General features: G+C 47.9%; 1 protein-coding gene across 1 annotated transcript in view; it reads left to right on the plus strand.

The window, feature by feature from the left end:
* Positions 1-17,844, plus strand: part of LOC115082393 (FERM domain-containing protein 4A-like) — a gene marked incomplete at its 3' end in the record, with an annotated part of 104,574 nt that overhangs the window by 19,646 nt on the left and 67,084 nt on the right. The window contains exon 2 of the mRNA XM_029586612.1: positions 3,109-3,174. Coding sequence (XP_029442472.1) covers positions 3,109-3,174 — 66 coding nt within the window. The remainder of the gene's footprint in view (positions 1-3,108; positions 3,175-17,844) is intronic.

Below are 17,844 nucleotides of genomic sequence, written 5' to 3' on the forward strand. Positions count from 1 at the left end.
ATCTTTAAGGGTCCGGAAATGCTTTCATGAACAGCCATGTTTTCAGTCTTTTCCTGAAGGTTGGAAGACATGGTTCCTGTCTTAGTTCTAGGGGGATGGAGTTCCACAGTGGGGGACCTGCTGTGGAGAAGGCCCGATCTCTCAATGTTATATGTTGGGTGGTATTGTTGTGTGGTACCTGTAGATATTCTCTATATGCTTCTCTGATGGGTCTGTTGGAGGAGTGTTTTTTAAGTTTTTGAATTTCTGTTGTTGTTCGCTAAGTTATTTGTAAAGCAAGTTGCTGAATTACTGTTCGATGTAAACCGATTAGATGTTCCGAACGATTATCGGTATATAAAACTCTAAATAAATAAATAACTATAAGCGGATATTCAGGTGCTCGATATTTACTGATGCAGCATTGGAGAATCCTCTAATGCTTGATGCAGTTTACTCCAAAGACCATCCTCAGGGCGGGAGACCTGCACAGGTCACCTCTCTCTTAGACGGACTGGAACGTATCCCAGAACTGGGACCGCATCGCCTCCGCTCTCTTACTGCAAGGACTGAACTTTCATTGCTCTTTCACCCGGCTTCCTCTCCTCTGGGAATTTGCTTCTGAACCAGGGGAAGATGACGCTGAGGGTCTCCTTTCCCTCGACTGCTTTTCCCCTGTGTGGGTCTTTGCATTCGCCTCCCTTTGCTCAGAGAACGAGCAGAGCCCACCCTTTTGCTTTCATGGCAGGACCTCTTCACTTCTCCGTGCCTTCTGCTAAAAATGTCTCTGCAGAACGCCCAAACTGCACATTCACAGAGATCAACGTGTCGGTGATAAGCTTATTATTTCCTGTGGGCAGCGTGGGTTTTGATAAGGCAGTGGGACCTTGCATATCATTTGCTGAGCTACGTATGTTATACAAGATATGTTTGTATCTACCCAGGCCAGTTGGTGTTGTAATCGCTACAATCAGATTGTATAAATGAATTCTTAGAGCAGCACAAAAGCATGCAGCATGTGTAGGGACGCTCCGGTGCATGCGACATCCCTAGTATTTCCCATGGACACACAATGAGAGGAAAATCTTTGCAAATCGGGCCCTGAAATAGCTTCCCAACGAGGAGCTCCAGAGAGGCCCCTTCCATCTACGCAATAAACGAGCAACCCTGCACAAATCGCACAATGAACTTTTACAGTGGCAAGGCAGTGCCTGGAAACCGCATCCCAGACTGTGTTTACCCAGCAGGTCGCCTGCATCCCCAGATAATCCCCACCAGCCCTAAGAGCTGATTTATGGTCGGGGGAAGATTTTAATTTGCTTTGAGTAGAACATTTTCATGAGAGGCTCAGATTTCTTTCGCACTGGGTGGATTTTGTCAGGCTCCTATTTTCTTAAACATAATAACTTGTATGACATGGGCATAAATCTAATGAATTAGCTTTGTTACAAAAGAGCGCATAATGCTGCACAAGGCAAGGGGGGACTGTGTGCCAGTTTACAGGGGGAAATGGTTGCAGGCTGACATTCATGGGAAGGATTTCCTTTGGGGGAACGCTGAGGCCAGAGCTGCACCGCTGCCTGAGCCGTGGAGCACGGACAGGAAATTGCGCTGAATTTGCCATTGTTGGCGCTCAGAAGCAACACCCAAAAAACCAAAACATCCCTTGCCCTGCTTGCACCCAGCCCGGTGCTAGGAATCAGCAGAAAACCATGCGCCCGGTGCCCCTGGTATCGAACATACAAAAAAGGCACCAAGAGAATGGATCAGAGCAGCGTGAGGCTAAGGAAATTGCTTTTGAAACCGGATGGCTTGCGTTGCTAGGGAATGGCAGGGCTGCATTTTGTACGGGATCGTTGGGAAGACGTTCGGGGCGACGCGCTGTTGGCTGGAGGGAGGAAATAATAACCGAGTCACAGCAGTGCCAGGTTTGAGGATCAGAGCTAGATGCTGGCTGGGTCTTTTCGGTACAGGGCAGGGGAACGCTTGCTTTTGACCCCAGGAGATACCAGGGTTAAGGGGTCATAGGAGGAGCTGGAGAGCAGTCAGTAATCTGTTGTTTTCTGGCTCAAGAATCTGCTTCTGTGCAAGGAGCATTTGCAGCCAGAGAGCGAGGGTGTGGGTGCAGTGTGGATGCCCGGGGGGAGGGGGTTATGCCTGATCTGGTGCATCTGTGCTTTTGTAAATTAGGTAAGATGGGTGGTATCACAACCCGTAACGTTTTGCACGTGATTCTCTTTAATGCTAAATTGTATTTATTTCTCGCATTTAATAAGTAAAAATAAGGGTCAGTAAACAAAGTGTTGCTGAGACTTTGTGACTGGACTAACTCGAGCCATCTGTGACGAGCTTTCAAGAGTTATCTGCGGTCATCAGGCTAGTGAGGAGCGTAATTGTGCTGTATCTTCACTGGCCTGAGCTCTCAAAAGTTCATCACAGATGTATTGAGTTTGTCCAGTCAAAAGGTTTTACCTACAACTGGTGGGGACCCTTATTTCTACAAATCCAAGTGGACTAATGTGGAAAATGCACCATTTCCTGCCAAATCCAGAGTTTCTGCTACACGGCATGGTCAGCGCTAGTGCAGGACGGTGCGCTAGGTATCGCCATGCAGCCTGTAGTGCTGCTAGGAAGAGGCTTTAACGGAATAACGAGAGCGACTATTGCACTCCGACCCTGAGCCTATGAAAAGGTTTTCCTGCTCAGCCCCCCCGAATCCGATCTGGGATCTGAGGGCAGTAGTGGGAGGAGCACAGAGATAGAAGCAGTCTGTGCATGGGTCACTTTGGGTTATTAGTGAGTAAATGCCCCAGGGAAGAGTCGGAACAAGGCGAGGGTCTGGATGGATGATGGGAAGGTTCGGGGGCGGGGACAGAACATTAAACCGTCTGCGTTTTTTCAGATTTTTAATTTTGTTAGCTTGAATATCCCACACTGATTTCTAACCTCCACGGCAGCACCAGCCAAGCACAACGCTTCAGCCAGGACTAGCTGCGTGACGTTGCAGGAGGCTCGGGCGTCCCAGAGCAGCTCCCGGCGGCGTGCCAGGGAGGAAAACGCGTGCGCGTGATTTGCCCTGTCCGTTCGTGAAGCTACCCTAAGGACCTTTTCTGCCTTGTTTGCTTCCAGATGACGGAAGGCCGGCGGTGTCAGGTGCATCTCCTGGACGACAGGAAGCTGGAACTCCTGGTGCAGGTAATGGCTAAGGAAGAGAGATTGGAGTGTTGATGCTGTGTCCTTTGGGGAATGTTAATTATTATGTGAGTCGTGGGGGTGTCAGTCAGATCCAGATTAGAACCAACATTCCTCTTAATTCCTAAGCCACATAAATGACCCCACATGTAGAGATATCAAGCCCACAATGTACTTTCTCATATTACCCTGAGATATGTGTGGGTCATCTTCAGGGGCATGTTTGGCTCCTGTGTGGGGGTTTTTTCCACAGACTCCTGGCTTGGGTTGTTGTGAGCCAGCAAAATCAACAGTTAATACCAGCAGCTTAAAGAAAGATCTTTATTTAGATAAAGTATGGAATATTCTAGGAGAGTGGGAGGCAGTTCAGAAGCAGTGTCTGGGAGCACCTCCAGTTTACACACCAATGAGCTTGTTTGTTTGCATAACATTTTACTAATTGGTTGGCATTAATTTTATTTCATATATGTTAATAGGTCTGGGATTCTTGTAAGTTGAGCCCAGAAGGCAGGAGCAAAACTTATGTTTTAACTTCTAGCATACACTCTAGCATTTCAGCATATTCTGGCATGTCAGCAATCTTGAATAACAAGTCTGATCAATGCCATTTCACAGTGCATTAAGGATAGCTTCATAGGAAAACCTTTTCAAAGCACCCTAACAGGGTACCTCTGCTGCTTCTTAACTTGGGCAAGAAACCTCTTGAGTGGGACCTGGTAGCTGACAGACTGTCCTAGATGGGAACTACAGGCCCTTTTTATAAATAATGAGGCCAAAATTATAGAAGAAACACACTAATGTTTTTGTGATGAAATACAGAAACCTCCTTTCCCCATCCTCTGTAACTAATATGCATAATGAAAATACCCTCCCCTCCATGCACTGTATTTCAGGCTATTATGATGGATGCCCAACCAGATTTGCCTTCACCCCTTCACCCCTTCACTCATCTCCCTACCTCCTCTCACAGGACCTTGCAAGCTCACCTTCTCTAGTCCATTGTACAAGACCTGCAACCCAGCAGCACCGTGAGAAGGAATTAGAGATGTTAATGGTTGTTGCCAGAAGTAAAGATATCTGAGGATATTCCAAGCTGCTTCTGAATGGCAAAATATGTGCTGTGTTAGTGATTCCCACTGCTTTTGAGCCCCAGAAGTAGGTGGTAGTGGTTCTCAGTACTTGTGATCCCTAGAAGTATGTGAGATTGATTCCCAGTGCTTGTGAACCCCAGAGGTGTGTGGTAGTGATTCCCAGTGCTTGTGAACCCCAGAGGTGTGTGCTAGTGATTCCCAGTGCTTGTGAACCCCAGAGGTGTGTGGTAGTGATTCCCAGTGCTTGTGAACCCCAGAGGTGTGTGGTAGTGATTCCCAGTGCTTGTGAACCCCAGAAGTGTGTGGTAGTGATTCCCAGTGCTTGTGAGCAGCAGGAGTATGTGATAGTGATTCCCAGTGCTTGTGAGCCCCAGACGTGTGTGTGTTAGTGATTCCCACTGCTTTTGAGCCCCAGAAGTAGGTGGTAGTGATTCTCAGTACTTGTGATCCCCAGAAGTATGTGATAGTGATTCCCAGTGCTTGTGAGCCCTAGAAGTATGTGATAGTGATTCCCAGTGCTTGTGAGCCCCAGAAGAAACATAGAAACATAGAAGTGATGGCAGAAGAAGACCAACGGCCCATCCAGTCTGCCCAGACTGTGTGTGTGCTAATGATTCCCAGTGCTTGTGAGCCCCAGAAATGTGTGGTAGTGATTCCCAGTGCTTGTGAGCCCCAGAAGTGCGTGGTAGTGATTCCCAGTGCTTGTGAGCCCCAGGAGTATGTGATAGTGATTCCCAGTGCTTGTGAGCCCCAAATGTGTGTGTTAGTGATTCCCAGTGCTTGTGAGGCCCAGACGTATGTGGTAGTGATTCCCAGTGCTTGTGAGACCCAGAAGTGTGTGGTAGTGGTTCCCAGTACTTGTGAGCCCTAGAAGTGGGTGGTAGTGGTTCCCAGTGCTTGTGAGCCCTAGAAGTGTGTCTGTAGTTTCTTGCAAATAGGCAAAAGGATCCAAACATTGAGCAAAAATTAGCATGGAGTTTTAAAACCTTCCCTCCCCCTTCTCCATCGCTGCCGGAAGGCTGACCTTTACTCCCAGGCATTAGCTGTCGCAGTGTCCTGCAGTTAGCTCCCAGAGACACCGTAGTGTCCCCATGCTAGTGCTAAGAAAGCCGCAGTCCTGGGCTGTTCCCCAGCCTCCGACACCAGCATCCCCCTCCCTGGAAATCTGAGATGTGCTGCCGGCTCTGAATCCATCCTTAGCGTCCTTCAGGACAAATCTAGGGAGTAAGCAGAACTGCCACAAAGCTTTTCCTCTGAGCTTTCGGCTTCCTCAGCGTTTCAAGCTGCTCGGCTGCGTCCTTTTCCTGCGCCTCCCCCAGTGCAGAGCGCGGCTGGGGAAGATACGAAGGCTTCCTGGCGCCATTCTGCTGGAGCAAGCAACCACATGAAATCTAAACTTTGCACAAAGAGCCGAGCACCTTTGAATGTTGAAGTGGTGACGCTGCAGTCTTACATTCCCATTGCTAAATCCACAGACTCTTCGCTTTTTTTGTGCTTTCAGCCTGAAAATTGCTCGGGGAAAAAGTGAAACTCAGTCAGGTCACATTTTTTTAATACGTTTTTACACTTAAACATCGCATCTAATCATTAGCATATTAACGCTGGAGGAAACTGCCTGACAGAGAGATACCAATATCTCCTCTGGAACATAAGAACATGAGACTTGCCATACTGGGTCAGACCAAGGGTCCATCAAGCCCAGCATCCTGTTTCCAACAGTGGCCAAACCAGGCTACAAGTACCTGGCAGGATCCCAAGGGGCAGAGAGAATCCATTCTCCTTATCCCAGGAATAAGCAGTGGATTTCTGCAGCTCCACCTTAATAATGGTTAATGGACTTTTCCTCCAGGAACTTGTCTAAACCTTTTTTTAAACGCAGATACATTAATAGCTTTCACCACATCCTCTAGTAATGAATTCCAGAGATTAATTATGCATTGAGTAAAAAAGTATTTTCCCTTATTAGTTTTAAAGATATCACATAGTAACTTCATTGTGTGTCCCCTGGTCTTTTCAGTGATGACACCTGGATCCTTTCCCTGAGTGGTGACTCCTAATGTGGAACCTTGCATTCTGTAGCTATAATTTGGGTATCTCTTACATCTTCCTCACTGAATACTGAAACAAAGAATTCATTTAGTCTCTCTTCTATGGCATCCCTAAGTGCCCCTTTTACCCCTTGATCATGTAATGGTCCAACTGACTGCCTCGTAGGCTTTTTACCTCAAATGTACTGAAAAAGTATTTATGAGTCTTTGCTTCCAGGACAAGCTTCTTTTCAAATTCTCTCTTTGCATTCCTTATCAATGCTTTCTATGTAACTTGCCAGTGCTTATGTAGTTTCCCGTTTTCTTCTTCTAGCATTTGTAGACATTTCAAAGTGAGTTTCTTGTTTCTATTAATAACCTGCTCATCAGTTGGCAGGGGTAATTTGGAATCTGTCTGCACTTTACTTACAGGCACCTGGTCCACTTTGGCATTTATTGCTACCTCTCTGCTGGGATGCCCTGATTCGGCTTTCCCTCATCATCTAGTATAAAAGCTGCTCTATCTCCTTTTTAAAGGTTAGCGCCAGCAGCCTGGTTCCACTCTGGTTAAGGTGGAGCTCATCCTTTCAGAAAAGGCCCCCCCCCCCCCCCCTTACCCATCACCTAGATAAAAATCAAGTTTATAAAGGCTTTCCACTGCCAGCTAGTTAGTTTTTGTCATTAGTTACCAATTCAAATATCTTACGCTTTTTCAGGAGCACAGCAGCGCCGCCCGGGAGATGCGGGTCCTCGCACAACAGTGACACCCACTGGCGCCTCCAGAGCGCACGTGTTCAGGGTTCCAGAGGGAACTGCGGTCCATGTCACTGGGATGGCCGGGCTAGACCAGGAGGAGGTTTAAAAATGGGGTAGCTGTAATGAGGGTTACAGGCACCACAGAAACATAGAGAAGTGACGGCAGGAAAAGACCGCACGGCCCAGCCAGTCTGCCCATCTGTCCAATTAATTTAGCATCATCATGCCCATCACTTCCTCAGAGATCCCCCTGTGTTTATCCCAGGCTTTCCTGAATTCAGATACTGTCCTTGTCTCCACCACCGATCTGGATTCTTTTATTTAGACAGAGACAAAAAAAACTTTGGTCGAGCCCGACTCAGGCCGAGTTTCGCCCTCTTACAATGGGGGCTGCATCAGGGGCTCATCTTTATCATTTAAAATTTCTGAGTGTCCGGGATGAAAATTCCATTTGTGCATCAAATGGTCTCTGGCGGATAATATTATCCTGTGCCGCAGAGTTGTTAGAAAAACCAACGTACTCCAAAGGATTTGGTGCGCTGAAGATATTCCCGATCGGAAATAGACAGAGGTTGATGCCGCCCCATTGTAAGAGGGCGAAACTATTCTGGCCCGCAGCTGACTCCAGGCACAGCTTTGCCCCCATAGGGGCTTGACGGGCACCATTTTGAAAGTGGAGCAGGTGGGCAGGAGCCACTGGAGGAGTTCTCCTGCCTCCACCTCTCCAGCAGCAGGGGATTGCAAGTACATTTTGGGGGGAGGTGAAGGGGTGGGAGGGGCACTTATTTGTACAAGGGGTGACCCTCACTTACTGAGGGGAGGGGGCACACCGGAGCCCAGGGAAATGCTGGAGAAGGCAGAGGCGTGCAACGTGACGTGACGATGCTTCGTGGGCAAACATCATCTTTCTCAGAACTCGAGAACAGGACGGCTTGCTCAGAGCAGCTTCGCCATCCCTGAATTCCCCTGTTACCCCAGATTCCCTCACCTGGTCAGGGCCCCGCCCCTAGCTGCAGGGATCTTCAGCCTACAGCTCACCTTCGCGCTTTCAGTAACAAGGATTGTGCAAGGGAGGCAGGCTGAGGCCTACCAGCGATTCCCATGTAATATTATTACTGCCCACTTCTAGCACCCCGAGGCAGGTGCCCAGGGGGAATCTGGCCCCACACATGGTCAGTCTCTCTCCCTTCAGAGATCCTGTTTCTGCTCATTTATTATTCCCCTTTCAGTAACAAGGATCGTGTCAGGGAGGCAGGCTGAGGCCTACCAGCGATTCCCATGTAATATTATTACTGCCCACTTCTAGCACCCCGAGGCAGGTGCCCAGGGGGAATCCGGCCCCACACATGGTCAGTCTCTCTCCCTTCAGAGATCCTGTTTCTGCTCATTTATTATTCCCCTTTCAGTAACAAGGATCGTGTCAGGGAGGCAGGCTGAGGCCTACCAGCGATTCCCATGTAATATTATTACTGCCCACTTCTAGCACCCCGAGGCAGGTGCCCAGGGGGAATCCGACCCCACACATGGTCAGTCTCTCTCCCTTCAGAGATCCTGTTTCTGCTCATTTATTATTCCCCTTTCAGTAACAAGGATTGTGTCAGGGAGATGAGCTGAGGCCTACCAGTGATACCCATGTAATATTATTACTGCCCACTTCTAGCACCCCGAGGCAGGTGCCCGGGGGGAATCCGACCCCACACATGGTCAGTCTCTCTCCCTTCAGAGATCCTGTTTCTGCTCATTTATTATTCCCCTTTCAGTAACAAGGATTGTGCCAGGGAGATGAGCTGAGGCCTACCAGTGATTCCCATGTAATATTTTTACTGCCCACTTCTAGCACCCCGAGGCAGGTGCCCTGGGGGAATCCGGCCCCACGCATGGTCAGTCTCTCTCCCTTCAGAGATCCTGTTTCTGCTCATTTATTATTCCCCTTTCAGTAACAAGGATTGTGTCAGGGAGATGAGCTGAGGCCTACCAGTGATTCCCATGTAATATTATTACTGCCCACTTCTAGCACCCCGAGGCAGGTGCCCGGGGGGAATCCGACCCCACACATGGTCAGTCTCTCTCCCTTCAGAGATCCTGTTTCTGCTCATTTATTATTCCCCTTTCAGTAACAAGGATCGTGTCAGGGAGGCAGGCTGAGGCCTACCAGCGATTCCCATGTAATATTATTACTGCCCACTTCTAGCTCCCCGAGGCAGGTGCCCGGGGGGAATCCGACCCCACACATGGTCAGTCTCTCTCCCTTCAGAGATCCTGTTTCTGCTCATTTATTATTCCCCTTTCAGTAACAAGGATTGTGTCAGGGAGGCAGGCTGAGGCCTACCACCGATTCCCATGTAATATTATTACTGCCCACTTCTAGCTCCCCGAGGCAGGTGCCCTGAGGGGAATCCGGCCCCACACATGGTCAGTCTCTCTCATATTCCTGTTCCACTCTCTCCCTTCAGAGATCCTGTTTCTGCTCATTTATTATTCCCCTTTCAGTAACAAGGATCGTGTCAGGGAGGCGAGCTGAGGCCTACCAGCGATTCCCATGTAATATTATTACTGCCCACTTCTAGCACCCCGAGGCAGGTGCCCGGGGGGAATCCGACCCCACACATGGTCAGTCTCTCTCCCTTCAGAGATCCTGTTTCTGCTCATTTATTATTCCCCTTTCAGTAACAAGGATTGTGTCAGGGAGGCAGGCTGAGGCCTACCACCGATTCCCATGTAATATTATTACTGCCCACTTCTAGCTCCCCGAGGCAGGTGCCCTGAGGGGAATCCGGCCCCACACATGGTCAGTCTCTCTCATATTCCTGTTCCACTCTCTCCCTTCAGAGATCCTGTTTCTGCTCATTTATTATTCCCCTTTCAGTAACAAGGATCGTGTCAGGGAGGCAGGCTGAGGCCTACCACTGATTCCCATGTAATATTATTACTGCCCACTTCTAGCACCCCGAGGCAGGTGCCCAGGGGGAATCCGGCCCCACACATGGTCAGTCTCTCTCCCTTCAGAGATCCTGTTTCTGCTCATTTATTATTCCCCTTTCATTCATCTGTACCATTATTATTATTAGTAGTAATTCCCAGCAGGGGTTTGTCTGCCTTTCCTATTCTCAAGCTGACGCAGTTATTTATACCACTAGTACTTTGTAACTCCACTCCCGTTCTAAGTAATGAATTAAAGTCATCTGAGCAAGTAATTAGGACGTTTTCTACAGGTAGAGGTAGTGGCAGTTACTGAAGTCGTGTGCTAGGTTCTCTTCAGCTCTTTACAACCTTTTCTCAGCTCACTCTGGGTTAGGTTTTTTGGCATCTCTTGAACGCCTTCCAGAGCAGGAAAGTTCTCATTACTGTTTTGTATTCGTCAGTGTTGGAAGTGGCGCACGGTCCTGATTTTGGAGAACTGACACCTAATACTTATATAATAAAGTTGTCACTTTTAGCGACCCCCGTCAAAGCAGATCCCACTCGGGGCACTGTCCCCAGAGGGACTCGCAGCCTTAAGGGCCTGATTTACTAAGGCTCTCTCAGCAAATTTCCACCTTGGGGCAGTGGTGGGTGACCTGACTCACCCAAGGTCGTTGGTAATTGGATTGGGACATGGAGTGAGTCAGTCCCGTCCTGGACAGGAACCCAGCAGCCGGGGGGTGAAGATTAAAGAAAGCAGGGGCGGAAGAGGAGCGTTTAAAAGTGGCCATCAGTCAGGGGGCGCCTGGCAGCCAAGGGCACGTTGCACCTGGTGGTCCCCATAATTGAATCTTTTAGTACGGTGGTGCGACGTTTGTAACCGAATTATCAGGCTGCTTTACGAGCAGTGAATCAGAAAGGCAACCTCAAGCCTTCTGTCCCTAACTTGAACTGAAACTGAGCAATCCTGTAATGCCATTACGGTGTCCGATAATACGATCGCCGCGGCATGAGCAGGCTGCGCGGCGGGCAGCTTTCACAGAGGCCTTTAAATTTATCTTTCAGATCTGTTTATTCATTTAAGCAGAAGCAAAGCGTGCAACAACAATAGAGGTGTGACTGAGGATGGCCGGCCCCTGACAGTAGGATCAAGATCCTGTGCGAACAAGCGGCTACCTAGACAACATCTTAACAGAGCCCCGTCCATTTAAAACAAAATCTTAAGCTGTACGGCGACACGTTTATTCTGTCCTGCTCCCTTCTCAGGGACTGCAGTCCCGGCTCTTCCCATCACCCTGACCCTAACCCTAACTCTGCAGCGCGCTTGGAGCGCGTCGAAGTGGCTGGGAGCCCGCGGCCTTCCTTACCCATGCCATGTTTGTCCTCACTGCCGGCTCTGTCCTCCCTATCCCCCCAGGGGTGTGTGTGTGTGACCCTTACCCGTTTGAACATCCGACCCCCACCCCCTGTGCTCACCTGTCCTCTTTGCATGGGACTCTCCCCCCCCCCGCCTCACAGCCTTCCATCCTGTTCTGCTCTCCGCACTCTCCGTCCTGCGCTGCCACGGCGCCTCCTGCGGGCTGCTGTGCGGTTCCTCTCCTGCGCATCCCTTCCACGTGCGGCCTGCTACGCAATCAGCCCATGGTGCGGCAACCCCCCCAGACCCTTGCCGCTTGGCAGCAGGGCTTCTCAGTAGCAGCAGCTTTTCGCGGGAATCCCTCTGGCTATTTCTCTGTGCAGAGGGAGTCGCAGACCCCCAGAAGGACAGATGGAAATTACGTACACGCAAGGCGTTCTTCGCATTTGCTTTGTAAAGAATGCCTAAGACAGGCCTGGGCCTACTTGGCTAGAATGGCTGCTTTGACCGTAGCCTAAAGACGAGGTGAATTTGGGAGTCAAAGCCGCCTTGTGGATTCTGCTACTGCTGGAATAGCCCATAAGGCCACTGTTCCCGCAGAGGGCCCGGTCACTCTAAGGGAGATCATTGAGAAGAGCGTGAATAAAAGCCGTGTCAGGGGCCTTTGAGCTGACCGGTCTCTTACTGCAGTCCACTGTGTGTCCGTGTCTTTGACCAAGCGGCGTCAGAACATGTGGGACGCCGCTTGTAAAGGAGGGGTGGCTGGAGCCAACCGACTCCCCTGCTTTGTGGGCAAAGTTCTTGGCAGATTTGATTGCATTTAATTTTGGGTTCCTCTTCCACCAAGTGTGGCTCAAAGCAGATTAAAATAGGGCGAAAGGCAAGTTTTACTTGCTGGCTGACAGTAAATATTGGAAAGTATCAAAAAAGATAAAGATGCACTGGAGAAGTTACAGAGAAGGGCAACCAAAATGATAAAGGGGATGGAACAGGAGTAAAGAGAAATAAGAAACCGATCTGGTACCCAAAGGAGGTGGCTGCAAAAATAAAGGCAGAAAGAACAGCGTTCAGGAAATATAAAGGATCCCAAAGGGAGGAACACAGGGAAGAATATCTGGTGAGACTGAGGAAGACGAAGAAAGAAATCAGGAAAGCAAAGGGTCAGGTGGAGGAAAGGACGGCCAAAGAGGTAAAGCGAGGAGACAAAACATTTCTCATGAGAGGCTTCTAGGAAAAGTAAAAAGTCATGGGATAGGTGGCGATGTCCTTTCGTGGATTGCAAACTGGTTAAAAGACAGGAAACAGAGAGTAGGATTAAATGGGCAATTTTCTCAGTGGAAGGGAGTGGACAGTGGAGTGCCTCAGGGATCTGTGACATTGTGGAAGGGATAGAAGGTAAGGTTTGTCTATTTGTGGATGATACTAAGATCTGCAGTAGAGTGGACACACCGGAAGGAGTAGAGAGAATGAGACGGGATTTAAGAAAGCTGGAAGAGTGGTCGAAGATTTGGCAGCTGAGAAGCTTGGGAGTGAGTGCCGAGGTGGTGGCCTGGATTGCAAACTGGCTGATGGATAGAAGACAGCGTGTGATGGTAAATGGAGCCTGCTCTGAAGGGAGAACGGTGTAAAGCGGAGAGCTACAGGGATCGGTACTGGGACCGGTTCTGTTCAATATCTTTGTGAGAGTCAATGCCAAGAAGTGCAGAGTCAGCATCTGGGATGTGGTAATGCAAGCCTCCTGTGTGGACCCGTATCAGAAACTTTGCTGAAATCCAAGTAGATGACATCGAGTGCTCTTCCTTGATCCAATTCTTTAGTCACCCAATCAAAAATAACAATCAGATTTGTCTGACAGGACCGTCCCCTGGTGAATCCATGCTGCCTGGGGTCCAGCAATCCTCCTGACTGTAGATAGTTCATTATCCTTTCCTTCAGCAGAGTCTCCATTACTTTTCCCACCACCGAGGTGAGGCTAACCTGCCTGTAGTTTCCAGCCTCCTCTCTGCTCCCACTCTTGTGAAGTGGGACCACCACCGCTCTTCTCCAATCACTCGGCACCACTCCTGTTTCCAGGGATCTATTAACAGGTCACGCAGCAGATCCACCAGCACATCTCTGAGCTCCCTCAGTATCCTAGGATGAATCCCATCAGGCCCCATGGCTTTGTCCATTTTCAGTTTTCCTAGCTCTTCCCATACATCCTGTTCTGTAAACGTTTAGTCTACGCCACCCCCAACTCTGGTCTTTTCAACTAGCGACTGTCCTTCTCCAGGATCTTCTTTAGTGAACACTGAACTGAAGTATTTGTTTAATATTTAATATTGCCACCATTTCTTCGTCCCTCTCCACACATTGATCTTTGTCACCTTTACCACTTCGGGCCTCCCTTCTTTCTCTGATGTATCTGAAAAATGTTTTGTCTCCTCGCTTTACCTCTTTGGCCGTCCTTTCCTCCACCTGACCCTTTGCTTTCCTGATTTCTTTCTTCGTCTCCCTCAGTCTCACCAGATATTCTTCCCTGTGTTCCTCCCTTTGGGATCCTTTATACTTCCTGAGCGCGGTTCTTTTTGCCTTTATTTTGCAGCCACCTCCTTTGGGTACCAGATCGGTTTCTTATTTCTCTTTACTCCTGTTTACTTTCCTAACCTATAGATTTGTTGCCTTTGTAATTGCTCCTTTCACTTTGGCCCCACTGTTGTCCACCTCTCCCAGTCTTCCAGTTCTTCCTCTAGCTATGTCCCCATTTTTGAAATTTAAAACCCGGGTCTTTATGTATCTTATTTATTTATTTATTTTTTATTTTTATATACCGGAATTCCTGTATACAATACAAATCAGTCCGGTTTACATGAAACGAAAAGATTGCCCTGGTCTGGGAGGCCAGACCGGGGTTTTTTTTACAAAGAACATTGAACAATAACATATAATATATTCATAACATGAACATTTTTTACAAAGAACATTGAACAATAACAATAAATCCTTAAATATTTTCATAAATTAAATTAAAATTAAGCCAATTAGCATGTTAAACTTGCATTAAATGCAAAATTAAATTGAAATTTAATTTTGCATAAAATTGCATATTATTAACAGTAATACAAAATATTCCCTAGTTCAGTCAGGATAAGGCGCTTAGTTACATTCTGGAGATTGGAACGCTTGCCTGAAGAGCCAGGTTTTTAACTTTTTTTTGAACTCTGGTAGTCTGGGTTCGAGGCGTAGGTCAGGGGGGAGAGCGTTCCAATGATGTGGTCCTGCGGTTGAGAGTGCTCTTTTTCTTAGTAATGATGTTGCTGGTGGGGCGAACAATGTGCCTCTGTAAGCGCTTCTGATGGGTCTGGAGGATAGGTGTGGACGAAGTTGAGTTTGGAGTGATATTGGGGCGATGTTGTGTATTGATTTATGAATAATGGTGAGGGTTTTAAAAAGGATTCTCTGTCTGATGGGTAGCCAGTGGAGGTTGCTCAGAATGGGGGAAATATGTTCTCTTTGATTGGTGTTTGTTAGGATTCTGGCAGCGGCGTTTTGTACCATCTGTAGAGGCTTGATACTGTTGGCGGGGAGGCCAAGTAGCATTGCGTTGCAGTAGTCGAGTTTTGAAAAAATAATGGATTGCAGGACGAGGCGAAAGTCATTGAAGTGAAGGAGTGGTTTTAACTTTTTGAGGACTTGTAGTTTATAGAAACAGTCCTTGGTGGTGGTATTTATAAATGTTTTTAAGTTAAGTTGATTGTCAAGCCATGCTCCTAGATCCCTGACGTCTGAGGAGAGATAAATGTTTAATGAGGAGGGTTGCGAGAGGCTGGGTGAGTAGATACGTGGGTCTGGTGAGATAAGTAGCATCTCTGTTTTGCTGGAGTTTAAAATCAAGTTAAGGTTGGAGAGGAGTTGTTTAATTGGTTGTAAACAATCCTCCCAGAAGGAGAAGGTTTTTTGAATAGATTCTGTGATGGGTATGAGGATCTGGATATCGTCTGCATAGAGGTAGTGCGTGAGCTTGAGATTTGATAGCAGATGGCAGAGGGGGAGGAGGTATATGTTGAACAGGGTGGGTGAGAGAGATGAACCTTGTGGTACGCCTTGGTCTGATAGGATGGGTTCAGATTCCTTATTGTTTATTCTGACCTTGTAGAACCTGTTTGATAGGAACGATTTAAACCAACTGAGAGCAGTGCCTTTAATTCCTATGTTTGATAGTTGGTCTAAGAGTTGTGAGTGGTTAACCGTGTCGAAAGCTGAGGATAAATCTAGAAGAACCAGTAGGTATGATTGTTTTTTCTCCAGATTCAGAAGTAAGGTATCCGTGAGAGAAAGCAGTAGGGACTCTGTGCTTAATGATTTCCGAAAACCATATTGTGCAGGAGAGAGAATGTTGTGCTCCTCGAGATATTCGGAAAGTTGTTTATTGACAGTTTTTTCCATCAGTTTGGAAATCAATGGTAAGTTCGCAATGGGTCTGAAGTTTGCTGGGTCAGTGGGAGATGCGTTAGGTTTTTTCAGTAGTGGTTTAAGAATTGCTAGTTTTAACTGATTGGGTACCGTACCTTGGGCTAAGGAGGTATTAATGATTTCAGCAATGGGTTTTGCTACGGTGTTTGGGATGGAGGTGAGCAAGTTGGTTGGTAGAGGATCTGAGGGATGTGCAGCTGGTTTGATTTTTTTGAGTATGTTTTCGATCTCCATGGCGGATGTGGGTTCGAATGTCTCTAGTCTGGCATTCTGAGTGATTTGGTATGTACTCAGAGGTGTTAGTGGGGCGTTGTGGGTTGTAAGAGGTAGAGTAAGGTTGGAGACTTTTGTCTTAAAATAAGTGATCTTCTCTGTATCTTATTTGCAAAATCAAACCGCACCACCTGATGATCACTGGTGCTCAGGTGAGCCCCTACCTGAACATCAGAGACATTATCCCCATTAGTGAGCACTAGACCGAGGCTCACATACCGTCTGATGATCACTGGTGCTCAGGTGAGCCCCTACCTGAACATCAGAGACATTATCCCCATTAGTGAGCACTAGGACGAGGCTCACATACAGTCTGATGATCACTGGTGCTCAGGTGAGCCCCTACCTGAACATCAGGGACATTATCTCCATTAGTGAGTACTAGATCAAGGCTCACGTACAGTCTGATGATCACTGGTGCTCAGGTGAGCCCCTACCTGAACATCAGAGACATTATCCCCATTAGTGAGCACTAGATCAAGGATCACATACCGTCTGATGATCACTGGTGCTCAGGTGAGCCCCTACCTGAACATCAGAGACATTATCCCCATTAGTGAGCACTAGGACGAGGATCACATACCGTCTGATGATCACTGGTGCTCAGGTGAGCCCCTACCTGAACATCAGGGACATTATCCCCATTAGTGAGCACTAGACCGAGGCTCACATACCGTCTGATGATCACTGGTGCTCAGGTGAGCCCCTACCTGAACATCATAGACATTATCCCCATTAGTGAGTACTAGATTTGAGGATCACATACCGTCTGATGGTCACTGGTGCTCAGGTGAGCCCCTACCTGAACATCATAGACATTATCCCCATTAGTGAGTACTAGATTGAGGATCACATACCGTTTGATGATCACTGGTGCTCAGGTGAGCCCCTACCTGAACATCATAGACATTATCCCCATTAGTGAGTACTAGGTTGAGGATCACATACGTCTGATGGTCACTGGTGCTCAGGTGAGCCCCTACCTGAACATCAGAGACATTATCCCCATTAGTGAGCACTAGATTGAGGATCACATACCGTCTGATGATCACTGGTGCTCAGGTGAGCCCCTACCTGAACATCAGAGACATTATCCCCATTAGTGAGCACTAGGACGAGGCTCACATACAGTCTGATGATCACTGGTGCTCAGGTGAGCCCCTACCTGAACATCAGAGACATTATCCCCATTAGTGAGCACTAGATCGAGGATCACATACAGTCTGATGATCACTGGTGCTCAGGTGAGCCCCTACCCGAACATCATAGACATTATCCCCATTAATGAGCACTAGATCGAGGCTCACATACCGTCTGATGATCACTGGTGCTCAGGTGAGCCCCTACCTGAACATCAGAGACATTATCCCCATTAGTGAGCACTAGATCGAGGCTCACATACCGTCTGATGATCACTGGTGCTCAGGTGAGCCCCTACCTGAACATCAGAAACATTATCCCCATTAGTGAGCACTAGATCGAAGCTCACATACGTCTGATGATCACTGGTGCTCAGGTGAAGCCCCTACATGAACATCAGAGACATTATCCCCATTAGTGAGCACTGGGTCGAGTATCACACCCACTCTCGTGCATTCCCCGCCCTAGAGCTCCAGCATCTGTCCATAGACTAATTTTAGCCATGGAAACTTTGCTCCAGCTCAGACTAGGCGTTGAGTTTCGAGTGCTAAGAAAACTTAAAATGAAGGTCACGCAAGGAAACATAACTATTCACCAAATTGCTCAGAAAATGCAAACCACAGAATTTAAATTGAACTCTTTACTCTATTGATAGTTCTGTTGGTAGCTTGGAGCC

Source organism: Rhinatrema bivittatum, unplaced genomic scaffold (genome assembly GCF_901001135.1).
Source record: "Rhinatrema bivittatum unplaced genomic scaffold, aRhiBiv1.1, whole genome shotgun sequence".
Lineage (NCBI taxonomy): Eukaryota > Metazoa > Chordata > Amphibia > Gymnophiona > Rhinatrematidae > Rhinatrema > Rhinatrema bivittatum.